The sequence below is a fragment of the Condylura cristata genome, unplaced genomic scaffold (genome assembly GCF_000260355.1).
Source record: "Condylura cristata isolate star-nosed mole 26May11 unplaced genomic scaffold, ConCri1.0 scaffold00002, whole genome shotgun sequence".
Lineage (NCBI taxonomy): Eukaryota > Metazoa > Chordata > Mammalia > Eulipotyphla > Talpidae > Condylura > Condylura cristata.
In genome coordinates, this window is record NW_004567103.1 from 40,285,705 (window position 1) to 40,304,714 (window position 19,010).

The 19,010-nt window shown below is 39.5% G+C and overlaps 1 protein-coding gene across 1 annotated transcript in view; it reads left to right on the plus strand.

The window, feature by feature from the left end:
* The window catches only part of TTN (titin), a 274,545-nt gene that overhangs the window by 80,104 nt on the left and 175,431 nt on the right, over positions 1 to 19,010 (plus strand). Inside the window, exons 59-93 of the mRNA XM_012726861.1 lie at positions 32 to 313; positions 413 to 691; positions 812 to 1,090; positions 1,202 to 1,480; positions 1,583 to 1,870; positions 2,115 to 2,393; positions 2,613 to 2,894; positions 3,984 to 4,262; positions 4,386 to 4,667; positions 5,409 to 5,687; positions 5,804 to 6,091; positions 6,260 to 6,538; positions 6,635 to 6,913; positions 7,016 to 7,294; positions 7,405 to 7,692; positions 7,796 to 8,083; positions 8,624 to 8,905; positions 9,159 to 9,437; positions 9,553 to 9,834; positions 9,988 to 10,266; positions 10,361 to 10,648; positions 10,824 to 11,102; positions 11,198 to 11,476; positions 11,576 to 11,854; positions 11,990 to 12,277; positions 12,432 to 12,719; positions 13,985 to 14,266; positions 14,503 to 14,781; positions 15,189 to 15,470; positions 15,583 to 15,861; positions 16,661 to 16,948; positions 17,043 to 17,321; positions 17,431 to 17,709; positions 17,793 to 18,071; positions 18,603 to 18,890. Of these exons, the coding sequence (XP_012582315.1) occupies positions 32 to 313; positions 413 to 691; positions 812 to 1,090; positions 1,202 to 1,480; positions 1,583 to 1,870; positions 2,115 to 2,393; positions 2,613 to 2,894; positions 3,984 to 4,262; positions 4,386 to 4,667; positions 5,409 to 5,687; positions 5,804 to 6,091; positions 6,260 to 6,538; positions 6,635 to 6,913; positions 7,016 to 7,294; positions 7,405 to 7,692; positions 7,796 to 8,083; positions 8,624 to 8,905; positions 9,159 to 9,437; positions 9,553 to 9,834; positions 9,988 to 10,266; positions 10,361 to 10,648; positions 10,824 to 11,102; positions 11,198 to 11,476; positions 11,576 to 11,854; positions 11,990 to 12,277; positions 12,432 to 12,719; positions 13,985 to 14,266; positions 14,503 to 14,781; positions 15,189 to 15,470; positions 15,583 to 15,861; positions 16,661 to 16,948; positions 17,043 to 17,321; positions 17,431 to 17,709; positions 17,793 to 18,071; positions 18,603 to 18,890 (9,867 nt within the window). The remainder of the gene's footprint in view (positions 1 to 31; positions 314 to 412; positions 692 to 811; positions 1,091 to 1,201; positions 1,481 to 1,582; positions 1,871 to 2,114; positions 2,394 to 2,612; positions 2,895 to 3,983; positions 4,263 to 4,385; positions 4,668 to 5,408; positions 5,688 to 5,803; positions 6,092 to 6,259; positions 6,539 to 6,634; positions 6,914 to 7,015; positions 7,295 to 7,404; positions 7,693 to 7,795; positions 8,084 to 8,623; positions 8,906 to 9,158; positions 9,438 to 9,552; positions 9,835 to 9,987; positions 10,267 to 10,360; positions 10,649 to 10,823; positions 11,103 to 11,197; positions 11,477 to 11,575; positions 11,855 to 11,989; positions 12,278 to 12,431; positions 12,720 to 13,984; positions 14,267 to 14,502; positions 14,782 to 15,188; positions 15,471 to 15,582; positions 15,862 to 16,660; positions 16,949 to 17,042; positions 17,322 to 17,430; positions 17,710 to 17,792; positions 18,072 to 18,602; positions 18,891 to 19,010) is intronic.

Below are 19,010 nucleotides of genomic sequence, written 5' to 3' on the forward strand. Positions count from 1 at the left end.
TTCAACATTGCATTTTCCCCCTCATCTTCAGAACCTCCTCAATTCATTAAGAAGCCCAGCCCAGTATTGGTACTGAGGAATGGACAATCTACAACATTTGAGTGTCAAATCACAGGCACTCCCGAAATCAGAGTTTCATGGTATCTGGACGGGAACGAAGTGACAGCCATTGAGAAGCATGGCATTTCCTTCACAGAGGGTTTAGCCACTTTCCAAATTTCCAGTGCCAGGGTAGAAAACAGTGGCACTTATGTCTGTGAAGCTCGAAATGACGCAGGCACGGCGAGCTGCAGCATTGAATTAAAAGTGAAAGGTTTGTCACTATATCTACTTCCATGTTGGCGGGGCTGCTGGCTAGATTCCAGATCATGCCTTGAGTAAGTTAGTCTCTGTCTTCCTTCTGAACCTTTAGAACCTCCCACCTTCATCAGGGAACTGAAGCCAGTGGAAGTAGTGAGAGATAGTGATGTGGAGCTGGAATGTGAAGTTACAGGAACATCTCCCTTTGAAGTTACTTGGTTAAAGAATAACAGGGAAATCCGAAGCAGCAAAAAGTATACACTGACTGATAAAGTGTCGGTATTTAACCTTCATATCACAAAGTGCGACTCTTCGGACACTGGGGATTACCAGTGCATCGTAGCTAATGAAGGTGGAAGCTGTTCCTGCAGCACTAGAGTCTCTCTGAAAGGTCAGTTGCACACACAAGAAGTAGGCCACCAAATCAAATTCTGTAATGTGCTTCAATTTTATGATTATGGACACAGTGTTAAATATACCTCTTCTTTCCCTACAATCTTATTCATCACAGAACCACCATCGTTCACTAAGAAGATAGAAAATGTCACTACTGTTTTGAAAAGCGCCGCCACCTTTCAGTGTGCTGTGGCAGGCTCTCCCCCTATTTCTGTCACCTGGCTGAAAGATGATCAGATTCTTGATGAAGATGATAATGTTCATATTTCATTTGTGAACAATGTGGCCACACTTCAAATAAGAGCTGTGGATAATGGACACAGTGGGAGATACACTTGCCAAGCCAAGAACGAGTCAGGAGTTGAAAAGTGTTACGCTTTCCTTTTAGTACAAGGTCTGTAAGCTAGTCCCTATCCAAGTTAGTCTTCAGAGACAATCTCATAAGCACACCTATTTCTGGTGGAGTTATCAATGCCACTTATCTACATTTTAATTCTTACTACAGAACCTGCTCAAATCCTCGAGAAAGCTAAATCTGTTGATGTTACCGAGAAAGACCCTGTGACCTTGGAATGTGTTGTGGCCGGAACACCAGAACTCAAAGTCAAATGGCTTAAAGATGGGAAACAAATTGTACCCAGTAGATATTTTTCAATGAGTTTTGAAAATAATGTGGCCAGTTTTAGGATTCAGTCAGTAATGAAGCAAGACAGTGGTCAGTATACTTTCAAAGTGGAAAATGACTTTGGAAGCAGCAGCTGCGATGCCTACCTGAGAGTACTCGGTTTGTATCTTGCCCCAGTCTATGTCCCTGGTTGAGATGATGCCCTTTGTAAACAAGTGGCAACCTACTAATGGATGTGTTTTTGCTGCTTTCATTGGACAGATCAAGATATTCCTCCATCATTCACCAAAAAATTAACCAAAATGAATAAAGTTCTGGGCTCCTCTATTCAGATGGAGTGCAAGGTTTCTGGGTCACTTCCAATTAGTGCTCATTGGTTTAAGGATGGAAAAGAAATATCTACAAGTGCAAAATACCGACTTGTGTGTCATGAGAACACTGTGTCACTGGAAGTTAATAATCTGGAATTAGAAGATACTGCAAATTATACCTGCAAGGTGTCAAATGTAGCAGGGGATGATGCCTGCAGTGGCATCTTGACTGTGAAAGGTTAGAATTTCTTTACCTCTTGATTTTTTTTTTGTGGATGCTTTTAAAATGTTTTACTTTCACCTTTGTATCCTTTCCAGCTAAAAGTCTGCAGTGGTTCTGCTTCTTTAGATATTCACTGAATTATTAAGAAATATTCAGTCATTACCTCTTTTCAGTAATGTTTTCTTTTATGTCCATACAAGTGTCAAAATAATTCAGCTACAAGGAATTTAATTAAACATATTTCTCTTAAAATCTATAGAACCACCAAGCTTCCTAGTGAAACCTGAGCGGCAACAAGCCATACCTGATTCTACAGTGGAATTTAAAGCTGTACTGAAAGGAACACCACCTTTTAAAATAAAGTGGTTTAAGGATGATGTAGAACTTGCTTCTGGACCTAAGTGCTTCATTGGCTTGGAAGGGTCAACTAGCTTCTTAAATCTCTACTCAGTGGATGCATCCAAAACTGGACAATATACTTGCCAAGTTACCAATGATGTTGGTAGCGACTCTTGTACAACAATGTTGATTGTGACAGGTGTGCAAGTTTGACTGTTCTATGTTTCTGTCTGACCCCTGGCTCCTGTCCTTTCTGTCATCTGTCACAATAATCCAACCAAGAAAGTACCCTTCCTCCTAACCTACTCTGCTGTATTTGACAGCATTGTTCATGTTTTTCTCTTTCCTCCTTGCTGCCTAATTCAACTCTTGTTATTCATTTCTTTTTCCTCACAATCTCCTTTCCTTCACTCTCTAGAACCACCAAAGTTTGTAAAGAAGTTAGAAGCATCCAAAATAGTGAAAGCAGGTGACTCAGCACGGCTTGAATGCAAGATAACTGGATCCCCAGAAATCAGAGTTGTGTGGTACAGAAACGAACATGAACTTTCAGCCAGTGATAAATACAGAATGACTTTCATCGATTCGGTGGCTGTCATTCAAATGAACAATCTCGGTACTGAAGACAGTGGGGATTTCATTTGTGAGGCTCAGAATCCTGCTGGCAGCACAAGTTGCAGCACCAAGGTTATAGTAAAAGGTAGAAATCTCTTCTCTTCCTCATTACTTGAAACCCACCCTATTCTCCCCAGATAAATAGCTTGCTAATCTTTTACTGTCACTTAACCTTACATTTAAGATCATGAACTGTTTTTCCAAGATAGCTATTATCTTAGACATTATTAGATATCTACATTTTTATCTACAGATATAAACATTAGATTTTTTTTCTACACATTTTTTACAGGTAGCTAGCATTCTGGGATTTACTTTTATAGTACAAGTCCATAATCCCCATGGCCTCAAAATATTAGCCAGCATTGCTAATTTAATGCTTCTAAAAGCATGCAAAAATAACAAAAGAAATGTTTTAAAAAATATTTTTTGGCAATCTATCAACTTATAAATCTACCACCAACTTCAAGATATTTTTTAATCTATAACAAGTGATATCTTTGGTATACATGCAAGGCATATAGACAGGACTTAGCCTTACATGTAAAATAGAAAAACAGGACAGTTAGATATATTTCTTTTTCAAGAATCAGTTCCTACCTTTTAAAAATCCTATCACTATATACCTTGGTGTAAGAGCATGAGTTATTTTGCAGCTATTTTCCAGTATTTCTATTACAGATCTCAAGTTTGGCATGTGGTATAATAACCATTTGCTAAAGGTCAACATCTGCTAAAGGTGAAGACTTAGATCTTAGAGGTTGTGATGACTTCTACTTCCTAATGTCAGGGTTCTATACCCTATGCAAATCTTTGTCCTAGCATACTTGTTTTTGATTGTATATATATATATATATATATATATATATATATATATATTTGATTTTGCATAGTTTTTTAGTCCAAGATAAATTAGTAAGTACAGTAGTCAGAATGTTGAGCTGTCAGTCAAGGTGTGTCAGGTCCAATCAGGGCTCTCTCCCCATGAAGTTGTGTGGTTTTGTAAACACTAATGCATCTCTCACACTGTCGCCCCTCAGCACTAAAGTGATATTTTGAATATTGTTTACTTGTCATAATTTCTTGACTCTTCCCTGTGAAAAACAAAGAATAAAAACTTCTCATTGTAAGGAATTAAATAGCCCAATTCATGAGAAATTCTTGTTTTTTACAGAACCACCTGTTTTTAGCAGCTTCCCTCCTGTAGTAGAAACTCTTAAAAAGACTGAAGTTAGCCTTGAATGTGAACTTTCGGGAACACCACCATTTGAGGTGGTATGGTACAAAGACAAGCGGCAACTCCGAAGTAGCAAGAAATACAAGGTCGCCTCCAAAAACTTCCATGCCAGTATTCACATCCTCGATGTCGAAACTTCAGACATCGGTGAATACCACTGCAAAGCACAGAATGAAGTGGGAAGTGATACTTGCATTTGTACTGTAAAACTAAAAGGTAAGAGTATTTCCTGCATGTGGCAGAACTGGCAGCAATAGGCAAAATGCTTGTTTTTGTTTTCCTCTCTTGTTTGATCTGAAACATCTCTTCAACAATCTTCATCCATCTTTCCCTATCCAGAACCACCAAGATTTGTCTCCAAACTGAACAGCCTCACTGTTGTAGCTGGTGAACCTGCTGAGTTACAAGCATCCATAGAAGGCCCCCAGCCTATTTCTGTGCAGTGGCTTAAAGAGAAGGAAGAAGTGATTAGAGAAAGTGAAAATATCAGAATTACGTTTGTGGAAAATGTTGCAACGCTACAGTTTGCAAAAGCAGAACCAGCTAATGCTGGGAAGTATATCTGCCAAATCAAGAATGATGGTGGAATGAGGGAGAACATGGCCACACTGACTGTTTTAGGTTGGTACAGTACACTAGGGCCCTGATAAAAGTGGTAGCAAATACTGACATGAGTTATTAAGACTTATTGGTAGAATTTCCTTTTCTGAATTTCCTAAAATGATATTGATCTTCACCTATTTGACAAGCCTAGGGTATCTTACCAATTTTTCAAACACTCTTTTCTATAGTCTGAACAAAAATTAGTCATCTGTTTTATGATTTTCTTGATGGACTAGTAGATAACATGATTAATTAGGAGCCCAGTATACACTGGATTAAAAATTAGGAGTCAGTATACACTGCAGGACACTTTTATTTCCAAAGTGCTAAATGTTAAAGCTGATAACTCCAGAGGTCAGTATTTGGTAGGAATGACTTATAGTTTTATCTTTGAGCATATTAAGTTTCAATCTAGCAAATTTTTATATAACAACTTTCAAGTAGTACCTAAAAGTTAAACAAAGATACTGAGTCATTCATAATAACATGTAGCTTTTCCTCTAAAGAGGACAAATGCAAATCAATGTTCATGGTATCATGTACATTGAATTGTTCCAGAAGTATCCTAGAACAAAAGCATATTTCTTAATAAAATCTTCTACAATCTCATAGCAGCACTATGATTATAGAATCACATTTTAAAATCTAGAGAGAGAGTCCTGAAATAACCATATCATAGAGAAACAGACCAGTGAATTTGAGAGTAGAGAGATGGAAAAGTTCCACCCTTTGACAGATGGCTACCACATTTCATTTCAGAGCCTGCGGTCATTGTCGAGAAGGCAGGACCCATGACGGTGACTGTAGGAGAAACGTGTACTCTAGAGTGTAAGGTGGCTGGCACACCTGAACTCTCCGTGGAGTGGTACAAGGATGGAAAGCTGTTGACCAGCAGCCAGAAACACAAATTTAGCTTCTATAACAAAATCTCTTCTTTGAAGATTCTTGCTGTTGAAAAGCAAGATGCAGGCACATACACTTTCCAGGTTCAGAATAATGTTGGAAAAAGCAGCTGCACAGCTGTGGTTGATGTTTCAGGTTAGTTCCACTATATTTGTCCCATTGCTTATGCAAGTTCCTTTCAAAGATTTCTTACTTTCTCTCAAGTCTCTTATATAATCTTAAATCACGAGTCTCTTACTTCTCTTACACAGACCGAATGGTCCCTCCCTCTTTCACACGAAGACTGAAAGATACTGGTGGGGTGCTGGGTACTTCTTGCATCTTGGAGTGCAAAGTAGCTGGATCATCACCTATCTCTGTTGCCTGGTTTCACGAGAAAACTAAGATTGTCGCCGGAGCCAAGTACCAAACCACATTTACCGAGAATGTGTGCACCTTGCAGTTGAATTCTCTGGACTCATCTGACATGGGCAATTACACTTGCGTGGCGGCTAATGTGGCCGGGTCTGATGAATGTCGTGCAATGTTGACTGTACAAGGTCAGTGTTAGGCACTTAAGCCTTCTTACAAATTTTGTTTTGGTTGAGCACCCACAGGTGTGAGCACCTGTGAGCACCCACATTTGAAAGTGCTTGTGTTTTTTTATTCAAATTTTCAACTAAATTCAGTCTTACAAGATCTTTTCATTGTCCTCCCTGTCTATGTAGAAACACCTTCTTTTGTGAAGGAACCTGAACCTTTGGAAACCCTACCAGGCAAAAATGTCACCTTCACAAGTGTTATTAGAGGAACCCCTCCATTCAAAGTCAGCTGGTTCAGAGGTGCCAGGGAACTGGTGAAAGGGGACAGGTGCAACATCTATTTTGAAGATACTGTGGCAGAACTGGAATTATTTAATGTTGACTTATCTCAGAGCGGAGAATATACCTGTGTGGTTTCCAACAATGCTGGTCAAGCATCCTGCACTACTCGTCTTTTTGTAAAAGGTTTGCTCAAGTGTATTGCTGTTCAGATTTTCTGTATACTGACATCTAGGTTTATGTTTATATTGTGTCTAACTGCTGTGCTCTGTCACTCACCAGAACCAGCTGCATTTGTGAAGAAATTAAGTGACCACTCTGTAGAACCAGGACAATCCATCATTCTGGAAAGCACCTATACTGGCACACTCCCAATCTCAGTAACCTGGAAAAAGGATGGCTTTAATATTAGTCCTTCAGAAAAATGCAACATAGTCACAACAGAGAAAACATGCATCCTAGAAATTCTGAATAGCACACAGAAAGATGCAGGGCACTACTCCTGTGAGATTGAAAACGAGGCAGGAAGGGATATTTGTGAAGCTCTGGTATCAACATTAGGTGTGTTTCCTTATTCTCTCTTCTGTGGTTGGCTTTTGTCTGATAGGAAACATGATTTGTTTGGTTTTCTTTAATTCTAATTACTGAGTTTTTCTTCTTTAGAACCACCTTATTTTGTTACGGAACTGGAACCTCTGGAGGCATCAGTTGGAGATTCAGTTTCTTTACAATGCCAGGTTGCTGGGACACCGGAAATTACAGTGTCTTGGTACAAGGGAGACACCAAATTACGGTCAACTCCTGAATACAGGACCTACTTTACCAACAATGTAGCCACACTTGTTTTTAATAAAGTGAACATCAATGACAGTGGAGAATACACATGTAAAGCAGAAAATAGCATAGGAACTGCTTCTTCTAAGACTGTCTTCAGAATTCAAGGTGATGATATTTAGAAATTTCAAAATTTCCTTTTTCCTTATCTTAACTTTTTTTTCTTGATGGGAAAATTGCATCTACTAATGCCTCGAGTATTACTTGTCTTCCTACAGAACGTCAACTCCCACCTTCCTTTGCTAGACAACTAAAAGATGTTGAACAAACTGTTGGGCTACCAGTTACACTCACTTGCCGACTGAATGGCTCTGCACCCATCCAAGTGTCCTGGTATAGAGATGGGGTGCTTTTAAGGGATGATGAAAATCTACAAACATCATTTGTAGATAATGTGGCAACTTTAAAAATTTTGCAAACTGACTTAAGTCACTCTGGTCAGTACTCTTGCTCTGCTTCTAATCCACTTGGAACGGCATCCTCTAGTGCCAGACTCACAGCAAGAGGTGTGTTCCCACCTGAATCTTTCTCTTTGCAAATTATGTCTTCTTATTCACCATAGAAATGGTCACTGACAAGGAAAAAAATGCCTTTTCTTTCATCTTCCAGAACCTAAGAAATCTCCCTTCTTTGATATCAAGCCTGTGTCCATAGATGTTATTGCTGGAGAAAGTGCTGATTTTGAGTGTCATGTTACTGGTGCTCAACCAATGCGAATCACTTGGTCAAAAGATAACAAGGAGATCCGTCCTGGAGGAAACTACACGATCACATGTGTGGGAAACACTCCCCATTTGAGAATCCTTAAAGTAGGCAAAGGAGACTCTGGACAATATACTTGCCAAGCAACTAATGATGTTGGCAAAGATATGTGCTCAGCACAACTCAGTGTAAAAGGTATCATCACATGGATTTACCAGTATTTGTTCTTCCCCAAATTTGTATATTGTCTTCTGAAAGTTTCTAAATTTCTAAGAGTAACTCTTAACATATTTAGATGTAAGAGTTTAGATAAGTTAGCTGGAACGTTTTAGAAATCATAAACTAAAGATGCCATTAATTAAAAGTTGTGTTTTCTCTTGATGTTGTCTTTAAGTTAGTGTTTCTCTAAGTGTAATCTTATCAAAGTGGCATATCAAAATTTATCAATGTTCTTTCAAGCCTCCATTCTTTTCTCACTCATTTTTGTTACATGTCATTGTGATTTATCATTACTAAGCCTTGAATGAGTGCATCTATTAGTACATTACTTTACATGTTTTAGCTTTGTTACAAAACAAAAAAAGCCTAACAATTAAATTCTACTATAAGTAGGGAGAACTTAATTCACAGAAGAGATAATCCGATTTCCCAGAAAGTATATTCTTAACAATATCTTAATCTGTATTTGTAAGATCTTCAACTATAAACATAGCTTTTTTTCCTTTGATCTACTAGAACCTCCAAAGTTTGTTAAAAAATTAGAAGCATCACAAGTTGCAAAGCAGGGAGAATCTATCCAACTGGAATGTAAAATAAGTGGCTCCCCAGAAATTAAAGTTGTGTGGTTCCGAAATGACAGTGAACTGCACGAAAGCTGGAAGTACAACATGTCATTTGTGAACTCTGTGGCACTGCTTACCATCAATGAAGCCAGCCCTGAGGACACTGGGGACTACATCTGTGAGGCTCACAATGGCGTTGGCGATGCCAGCTGCAGCACAACACTAACTGTTAAAGGTTAGACACACTAAGCTTCATTTTTGTTCATTCTCCTCTGATTTTGACCCCTTGTCAACAATATTATGAGCTCTGAAACTAACAGGAGTGTTAAAAGTATTTGCATACAATTCTTAAACTAGTTCTTAAGAACTGTTGTGTTAGTATATTGTTATATTCTCATACCAATCATTCTTTGTGATTTTAAATTCTAGAGTTTTCCCTTTGTAGTAAATAAATTTTCTCATTGCCTATCCTTTTTTTTCTCTGATAGCACCTCCTGTTTTCACCCAGAAACCTGCTCCAGTAGGCGCACTTAAAGGTTCTGATGTTATCTTCCAGTGTGAAATTTCAGGAACCCCTCCATTCGAAGTGGTGTGGGTTAAAGATCGAAAACAAGTTCGAAGCAGCAAGAAATTTAAAATCACTTCAAAAAATTTTGATACTAGTCTTCATATCCTTGGCCTTGAAGCCTCTGATATAGGAGAGTATCACTGCAAAGCCACTAATGAGGTGGGAAGTGACACATGTGTTTGCACTGTCAAATTCAAAGGTTTGTACATGTGGCACAAAGATATATACCCCTTCCATTTATCTTTTCTTGCTTGATTAATAATTTCTGTGGTTGTGATTCTTTTTGCCTTCTAATCATTAATTTCTGTCATTAGAACCTCCACGATTTGTGAAGAAGCTAACTGACACCTCAACCCTTATTGGAGATGCTGTTGAGTTACAAGCAGTAGTGGAAGGCTTCCAGCCAATTTCTGTTGTTTGGTTGAAAGATAAAGGAGACATCATTAGAGAAAGTGAAAATGTTAAGATTTCTTTTATTGATAACATTGCAACCCTCCAACTTGGGAGTCCAGAAGCATCTAATTCTGGAAAATATGTGTGCCAGATCAAAAACGATGCTGGAATGAGGGAATGCTCAGCAGTCTTGACTGTGCTAGGTTAGTAACAAAGTACAGCTTGAGGAAAAAATCAAATTAATTGCTCCATGATCATTTCCTGCAAATATTGGTCTTACTCAATAACGTATTGCTTGCACTCTAGCTTCATTTGGAAGATGACTTTATTTTCAATGTGATATACTCTTCCTTTAGAACCAGCCAGGATCATAGACAAGCCTGAACCCATGACTGTCACTACTGGAAATGCTTTTGCCTTGGAGTGTGTAGTGACTGGCACACCCGAACTTTCAGCCAAGTGGTTCAAAGATGGAAGAGAATTATCTGCTGACAGCAAACATCAAATCACCTTCATCAACAAAGTGGCCTCACTTAAAATCCCCTGTGCTGAGATGAGTGACAAGGGATTATATAGCTTTGAAGTGAAGAACAGTGTTGGTAAAAGTAACTGCACTGTATCTGTCCACATTTCCGGTGAGTAGTTGGAGGTTTTCCTTAGTATCTTTGCTCTAGAAAAAGATAAAATAATAAAACATCCTCTAATTGGAAAACTGCCCTTCTCTGCCAGATCGAGTTGTGCCTCCATCCTTCATCCGCAAGCTCAAAGACACCAACGCCGTGTTGGGGGCTTCTGTGGTTTTGGAGTGCAGGGTCTCTGGTTCAGCGCCCATTTCAGTTGGTTGGTTTCTGGATGGAAATGAGATTGTTAGTGGGCCTAAATGCCAGACCAGCTTCTCAGAAAATGTCTGTACTTTGAACCTGAGCTTACTGGAGCCCTCCGACACGGGCACCTACACGTGTGTGGCCGCCAACGTGGCGGGATCTGAGGAATGCTCTGCGGTTCTGACTGTGCAAGGTCAGTGCGCAGAGGTCGGGCAACATCCTCCGTGGTCTCTTCCGGGAGACACGTGCCCGCCTTGCATGATTTCTTTTCTTTTTCAGTCTTAGTTCTCTCTCTTTTAAACGGCAAAAGCACTTCTCACTCGGATTTCTTTTTTTCTCTTTCTTTACATCTCTGCCTGGGCATTTAGAACCACCATCTTTTGAGCAAACCCCTGATTCTGTGGAAGTTTTGCCTGGAATGAATGTCATGTTCAACAGCGTCATCAGGGGCACTCCTCCTTTCAAGGTGAAATGGTTTAGTGGCAGCAGGGAACTGGTGTCTGGAGAGTCATGCAGCATCTCTCTGGAAGGTTCTGTCACAGAACTTGAGTTGTTTGAGGTACAGCCATCGCAGAGTGGAGACTATTCTTGCCTGGTAACGAACGAGGCTGGCAGTGCTTCCTGTACCACACATCTTTTTGTGAAAGGTTCACTCTTTTCTCCAATTAATGTATCTTTCAAGTGTGTTTCTAAGTCTTCATTCGAGGATGTCAATTTTATCTGCATTTGTTTCTCCTTATAGAACCAGCCACCTTTGTGAAGAGGTTGGCTGATTGCAATGTGGAGACAGGAAACCCCATAGTTCTCGAGGCCACGTACACTGGCACACCTCCCATCTCGGTGAGCTGGATGAAGAATGAGTACCTTCTTTCGCAGTCTCAGAAATGCAGTGTTACCATGACAGAAAAGTCCACAATATTGGAAATTCTTGACAGCACATCAGAGGATTATGGACAATACAGCTGCCTGATAGAAAATGAGGCTGGTCAAGATATCTGTGGTGCTCTGGTGTCTGTCTTAGGTGTGTTGACAGTTACTTCTTCTTTGATCTTTTTTCCTTCTTGTAAACCATCCTCTTTTAGTTAGCATGATTGACTGATTGCCAACCTTTGTACTTTAGAACCACCTTATTTTGTTGAACCTCTGGAACACATGGAAGCATCCATTGGAGAACCCGTAACTTTACAATGTAAAGTGGATGGAACCCCAGAAATTAGAGTTGCTTGGTATAAAGAACACACAAAGCTACGATCGGCTCCAGCATATAAAATGCAATTCAAAAATAATGTGGCCTCCTTAGTGATCAACAAAGTGGATCATAGTGATGTAGGAGAATATACGTGCAAGGCAGAAAACAGTGTGGGGGCAGTTGCTTCTTCGGCTGTGCTTGTCATCAAAGGTGATGATGGTTTTGCTTAACAAATCTTGCTGTGTGTTGACATATTCATTTTCTTTAAAAAATCAACATTTTAATGGCTTAAACTGTGTGGTGGATGTTCTCTCTGGTAAATAAGGATTGTCTATGACTTTACAGAGCGCAAACTTCCACCTACCTTTGCAAGAAAACTGAAAGATGTCCATGAGACTCTTGGTTTCCCAGTTGCATTTGAATGCCGCATCAATGGCTCAGAACCTCTTCAAGTGTCTTGGTACAAGGATGGGGTACTTTTGAAAGATGACCCCAATTTGCAAACATCTTTTGTTCATAATGTAGCAACTCTTCAGATTTTGCAAACTGACCAGAGCCATGTTGGTCAGTACAATTGCTCAGCTTCTAATCCTCTTGGAACTGCTTCATCCAGTGCTAAGCTCATTCTCTCAGGTGAGTCGCTCATCACATTAATTGCCACCCCTCCCCCTCATTTTAAAGCAGTTTCGCTGCTCTAAGCCACCAAAGAACTAGTGGCATTTGGCTTCTGTCCCAAGTCTGGGAGCATGAAAATTGAAGTTACCATGTTGGTCTGCATTCTTTTCAGAACATGAAGTACCTCCCTTCTTTGATCTAAAGCCAGTATCAGTAGATCTTGCTCTTGGAGAAAGTGGTTCTTTTAAATGTCATGTCACTGGGACTGCACCAATCAAAATCACTTGGGCCAAAGACAACAGAGAGATTCGGCCTGGAGGAAACTACAAGATGACTTTGGTTGAGAATACCGCCACTCTGACTGTTCTCAAAGTAGGCAAAGGAGATGCTGGGCAGTATACCTGCTACGCAAGCAATGTTGCTGGGAAAGATTCTTGTTCTGCTCATCTAGGTGTACAAGGTACTTATTCCAATAGTGCATGAAGGTGCTCTTTTGTTCTCTCAATATCTTCAAGTAGAGGAGGAAAGAGTGCTTGAAAGTTATGTTTATGATCAGGATGGCCTGGTGATTGGAAGTGGCCAAGTGGATCCAGGGTCTTCCAAAATAAAAATTCTTATTTTAAAAAAATACATAAAACTAGCAAAACATAGACTGATAGCCCATTTTCGTAGCACACAAGTAGAGACTAGAGAGAAAATAAAAAATGTTGCAATAATTCAAGAAATCCAGGTTTGAAAGAAATTTTTTAGAACCAAAAAAAGAGGTTATTTCATATAACTCACTTTCCATAATAGTAAATTAATGGATTATGTTCCTCAAAGTGATAGAAGATTCCAAATTACCAAGTGTTTCAAGAGTCAGATTAATTACCTCAATTTTTTTTTCCTCTGCCAGCCATACTTAAAGAGTAGTGGAATACAGGGACTAAGGAGTACTTCTATATCTACCATTAGAAAGGGTATCCATTTCTTCCTGCATTATATTAATGTTTACTATTGTCAGAAATTAAATACTGAACTCAAAAACTTCTTGTGTAACCCACAAGAACCTTTTAAGAGGAGGTTTTTGTGGTGGTGACAATTTATAAATAAGTTAAAATTTAAATGCAGTTAGGTTCAATCCATTTATTCTATGATCTTTTTTATCTTTCTAAGAATGAATTTTTGCTTCATTTATGAAGCAAATATTGCTGTCCCCACTTCAAAGGGAAACTACTAATATATACTTCTCAAATAGAGAAGTATTTATTTAAGTTCTTTAAAAGAAAGTAGAACTTTAAAAATATTAAGATAGCTAACACCCTTTTGCTGTACCAGTTCTTCTTGCAGCCATTAGAAATAGGTAGACCTCTGCTAGGTCACATACAGAGGAGTAATCAGGCTCTGTTATTCCTTGTGAACCTCAGAGTGTTTCTACCAACAGATAAGTGCTTTTCCTTTGCTCTTGTACTAAAGAAGGGATTCTTTCAGTGGGGAGAGAAATACAAACTAGGATTAGTATATTTCCCCTCCTCTTTTTGCAATATATTTGATGGGGATGCTTATAAAATTAAATGTACTTTATTTTAGGACTTTTCTATCGAAGTTTCACTTAACTATTCGTCCTTGAACTGCATACAGTGAATTCGTTTTCAGGAGCTGAAGATCTCCCCATTTGACAGAGCTTATTCTTGTAGAATTTGTCTTTTCTATCTCTTACATTGTGTTTCTCCCTTGGTTCCATAGAACCACCAAGGTTCATTAAGAAGTTAGAACCCTCCAGAATTGTGAAACAGGATGAACACACAAGATATGAATGTAAAATAGGAGGGTCCCCAGAGATCAAAATTTTATGGTATAAAGATGAGACTGAAATTCAAGAGAGCAGCAAGTTCAGAATGTCGTTCCTTGACTCAGTGGCTGTGCTGGAAGTGCACAATGTCCGTGTGGAGGACAGCGGGGACTACACCTGTGAGGCTCACAATGCAGCGGGCAGCGCCAGCAGCAGCACGTCCTTAAAAGTGAAAGGTCAGCTCTCACTCTTCCTTTGGGTGTTTCACAATAGCCTCCTTTCTGGCTGTTCTCTTATTTCATGCTTGGCTCTCCATCAATGTCTTTAAATGTTTAAAGGCTAGTATAGAAAACAGAAAGTGATATTTTTCTCTCCCTATGAGGGACTGGAAAATCTATTCTGAAATTGATTGCTCACAAAATCTAACTTAGTTTCCCTGTTTTCCTCTCTCTTAATTACCTTCCAATTCTAGAACCACCCATTTTCCGGAAAAAGCCTCAGCCCATTGAGACACTGAAAGGAGCTGACGTTCACCTTGAATGCGAGCTTCAGGGTACGCCTCCATTTCAAGTGTCTTGGTACAAAGACAAGAGGGAACTTAGGAGTGGCAAGAAGTACAAAATAATGTCTGAGAACTTCCTTACAAGTATTCACATCCTGAATGTCGACACGGCAGACGTAGGGGAATACCAGTGTAAAGCCACGAACGACGTGGGCAGTGACATGTGTGCCGGCTCTATCACTCTAAAAGGTTAGGATGACTTCCTTTCCCCTGCTGATGATTTGCCTCCTGATGTTAAATCTCTGCTACCCCTGCCTTATGTTGCTGGGTTCTTTATCACAAGCCATCTCTTCTACTTTACTCTTTACTTTGCATGCTCTTTAATGGTTAGTATGTATTCTATATCTAAATATTACCAAATGTCCTCCTAGACAGTCTTTCCAGTAGATTCCAGACTGGACTTAGGAAGCTATTTGACAAGATATTCATTCAGCTCTTTCTGTATCCTACCACTCTGATGGGGTACTATTCACTTTCACCCAAATGCCTCTAAGAATGGAAATATATTATCACTAACTTCAACCCTAGCATTCATGACTACAGAAAATACTATAAACTGCACGCTTTAAATCTTTGACTTACCTCTCTTTCATCAGCACCACCAAGATTTGTGAAGAAGCTCAGTGACATTTCCACCATTGTTGGTAAAGAAGTTCAGCTGCAGACGACTATTGAAGGAGCTGAGCCAATTTCAGTGGCATGGTTCAAAGATAAGGGAGAAATCGTTAGAGAAAGTGACAACATATGGATTTCTTATTCAGAGAACATTGCAACCCTACAGTTTACAAGTGTGGAAACAGCCAATGCTGGGAAATACACCTGTCAGATCAAAAACGATGCTGGCATGCAAGAATGCTTCGCCTCACTATCCATTCTCGGTTAGTACAAATAGGATATTCCAGAAACATAAGGCAAGCATATACCAGAGTCTGTGTTTTGGGGGGTTTTAATTGATTTTAAAATTTGGATGCCATTTACATCTTATTCCAGAACCTGCAGCAATAGTGGAAAAGCCAGAAGCCATCAGAGTCACCACAGGAGATACCTGTACCTTGGAGTGCACAGTCACCGGCACACCTGAACTGAGCACCAAGTGGTTTAAGGATGGAAAAGAACTGACAAGTGACAGCAAATACAAAATTAGCTTCTTCAACAAAGTATCTGGTCTTAAGATTATCAATGTGGCACCCAGTGACAGTGGGGTATACAGTTTTGAGGTGCAAAACCCTGTTGGCAAAGATAGTTGCCAAACTTCAGTTCAAGTTTCAGGTTGGTAGCCTGGGCTTTTGGCGTACTTTAATTATGATGTAGTTCCTGCTTTACATATGGGAAGCTCCAGCTTCTGTAGTGTGACAGGACACTGACATCCTCTGAATCAGCAAAATGGAAGAAAAATGTATAGAGTCAAAAGACAACCAAATTCAAAATTTTTAGTCCTTTCTTTTGGAGAAACTCCCCCAACTCAAGTTGCTAAGGGCAAAAGTTAATCTCTGGATACATCTAAAGTGACCTATGTTCACATATACTGGAACAATTCCCCATATAATGATTCACAGCAAAGAGGGATCAAATCCCTTAACAAATCCACTAACACATTTTCCCATTGATTCTCAAAAATACTTCAACTATAGGGAAGTTTTTGATAGGCACACAAATGAGTCATATGAGGGCCCTCCATCGTGACGCAACAGCTTAGAACACAGCACTACCAGCTAGCTGCAGCTCCTTCAATGTGTTTTGATACCCAGCCTCAGGGGTGACCCACATGGCACAGCAGACTTCTCCTGTCTCACCCGCTGCTCCCCTCAGCAGTGTACTTCATCCATCTGCCTGTTCTGCTTCCCACTCTGTGTTTGGTGAACCCTCTCACCACCCCTGAGCCTCTGGCCTGTACCCCAGTTCTGTATGCTTAAATAAATAAATCTTTTTTAAAAAAAGAATTATATGAATAGAGGAATATGACAATAATTCAATTGACAATAAATCAATAATAATGACAGTAATTCTTTTTTCAAAATATTTTATAACGGATGGCCCTTGTTTCCTTTTTTTTGAAAATCATATTCAGATCGAATTATTCCTCCTTCATTCACAAGAAAACTGAAAGAGACTAATGGTCTTTCTGGTTCCTCGGTTGTAATGGAATGCAAAGTCTATGGATCGCCTCCTATCTCCGTGTCCTGGTACCATGAAGGGAATGAGATCAGCAGCGGAAGGAAGTACCAGACCACCCTAACAGATAACACTTGTGCTTTAACTGTGAACACGCTGGAAGAATCAGACGCCGGTGACTACACTTGTGTAGCGACCAACGTGGCCGGTTCTGATGAATGCAGTGCTCCTTTGACTGTGAGAGGTCAGTTCAAATACAGTGAAACCAAACTGCATTTCCTAGTTTATTAAGTATTTTATCATCAGGATTCAAAAATATTCTGATTTTTTTTTTTTAGAACCACCAACTTTTGTTCAGAAACCTGAACCCATGGATGTTTTATCTGGAACCAATGTAACTTTCACAAGTATCATAAAAGGAACGCCACCTTTCAGCGTCAGCTGGTTCAAGGGTAGCAGTGAATTAGTTGCAGGGAGCAGATGTAATGTGTCTTTGGAGGATTCAGTTGCTGAACTGGAGCTGTTTGATGTGGATATATCACAGAGTGGAGAATATACCTGCATAGTTAGCAATGAAGCTGGCAAAGCCTCCTGTACAACACACCTTTACGTGAAAGGTTTGTCTACTATTCTGCATTTTTATAATCAACGTACATCAAGTAATAGATGTTTCTGTATCTATGTGCAGAAATGTTTGACTTCATATTTTCAATTTATTTCCTATAGCCCCAGCCAAGTTTGTGAAAAGGCTTAATGATTACAGCATAGAAAAAGGAAAGCCTCTGATCCTGGAGGGCACATATACAGGAACGCCTCCCATTTCAGTCACATGGAAGAAAAATGGTATAAATATAGCTCCTTCACAGAGGTGTAACATAACCACAACTGAGAAATCTGCAATCCTGGAGATTCCAAGTAGCACAATAGAGGACGCAGGGCAATACAACTGCTACATTGAAAATGCTTCAGGAAAAGACTCCTGTTCGGCACAAATACTAATACTAGGTTTGTTACGGTTGCAGCTCCCTTTTTTATGCAATAGAATTCTGGCTTATCCCTTCATAACGGGTTCTCTCTCTTGGTTTCAGAACCACCGTATTTTGTCAAGCAGCTAGAGCCTGTCAAGGTGACTGTGGGAGATTCTGCCTCTCTCCAGTGCCAAATTGCTGGGACCCCTGAAATCGCGGTATCCTGGTATAAAGGGGATACAAAATTGAGGCCCACTGCTACCTACAAAATGCATTTTAGAAACAATGTGGCTACGCTAGTTTTCAACCAGGTCGGTGGTGATGATGGTGGAGAATATATCTGCCGAGCTGAAAATAGTGTGGGAGAAGTTTCTTCATCAACCTTCCTCACAGTTCAAGGTGATTGCATTATTTTACAAAATGAATGAGTGTCTCTTTTGAACAAGATTTAAAATATTAAGTGAGGCCCTTCCTTTTAGGAAAATTTTCCCAAATGCATTTTTATCTGCTTATGTAAGTCCCTATCCATAATTAACAGCTTATCTTTTTCTCAAGCTTTTACAGAGAACTAATTAAATCTTCAATTGTAAGGATCATAGAATCATTTCTTTCTATCATTAAATCTTTGAGAAAAATAAATGACTGCATTTTTAAGAATGCAGTCTTAAAAAGGATAATGCAGACCAACCCTCAATCAATTTTTCTTTTGGTTTACAATATTTTTTTTTTTGTAACTGCTACACGAGGGTGGCCTCAGAGTGAAACTTTTGCTCAATTTACATGTTCTTCTGTCTCCAGGGTTAATGCAGGATATGTTAATATCTCCTCATAGCCTTATAGAAATCCTATTATCTCTCTAACAGTAATTGTGAGAATTCAGTACTTTGGAGACATCCAGAAGTGCTCATTACACTAATCTTGTTCCTACAGAGCAAAAGCTTCCACCATCATTTTCTCGACAACTGAGGGATGTTCAGGAAACCATTGGACTTCCGGTTGTTTTTGAGTGTGCCATCACTGGATCAGAACCTATCTCGGTGTCTTGGTTTAAAGATGGCAAGCCATTGAAAGATGGCCCAAATGTACAAACATCATTTTTAGATAATGTAGCTACTCTCAATATTTTTAAAACAGACCGAACCCTTGGTGGCCAGTATTCCTGCACAGCAACGAATCCTGTAGGGTCTGCTTCTTCAAGTGCCAAACTCATTCTCACAGGTTTGTAGATTCGTAAATTTCTTTATATTTCTGTAGTTAAAAATTTTAAAGACCAGCACAAAAAGCATCACTATTTGTATAAACTTGGATGGCCCAGGTATGGAACCTGACCTTGTCTTT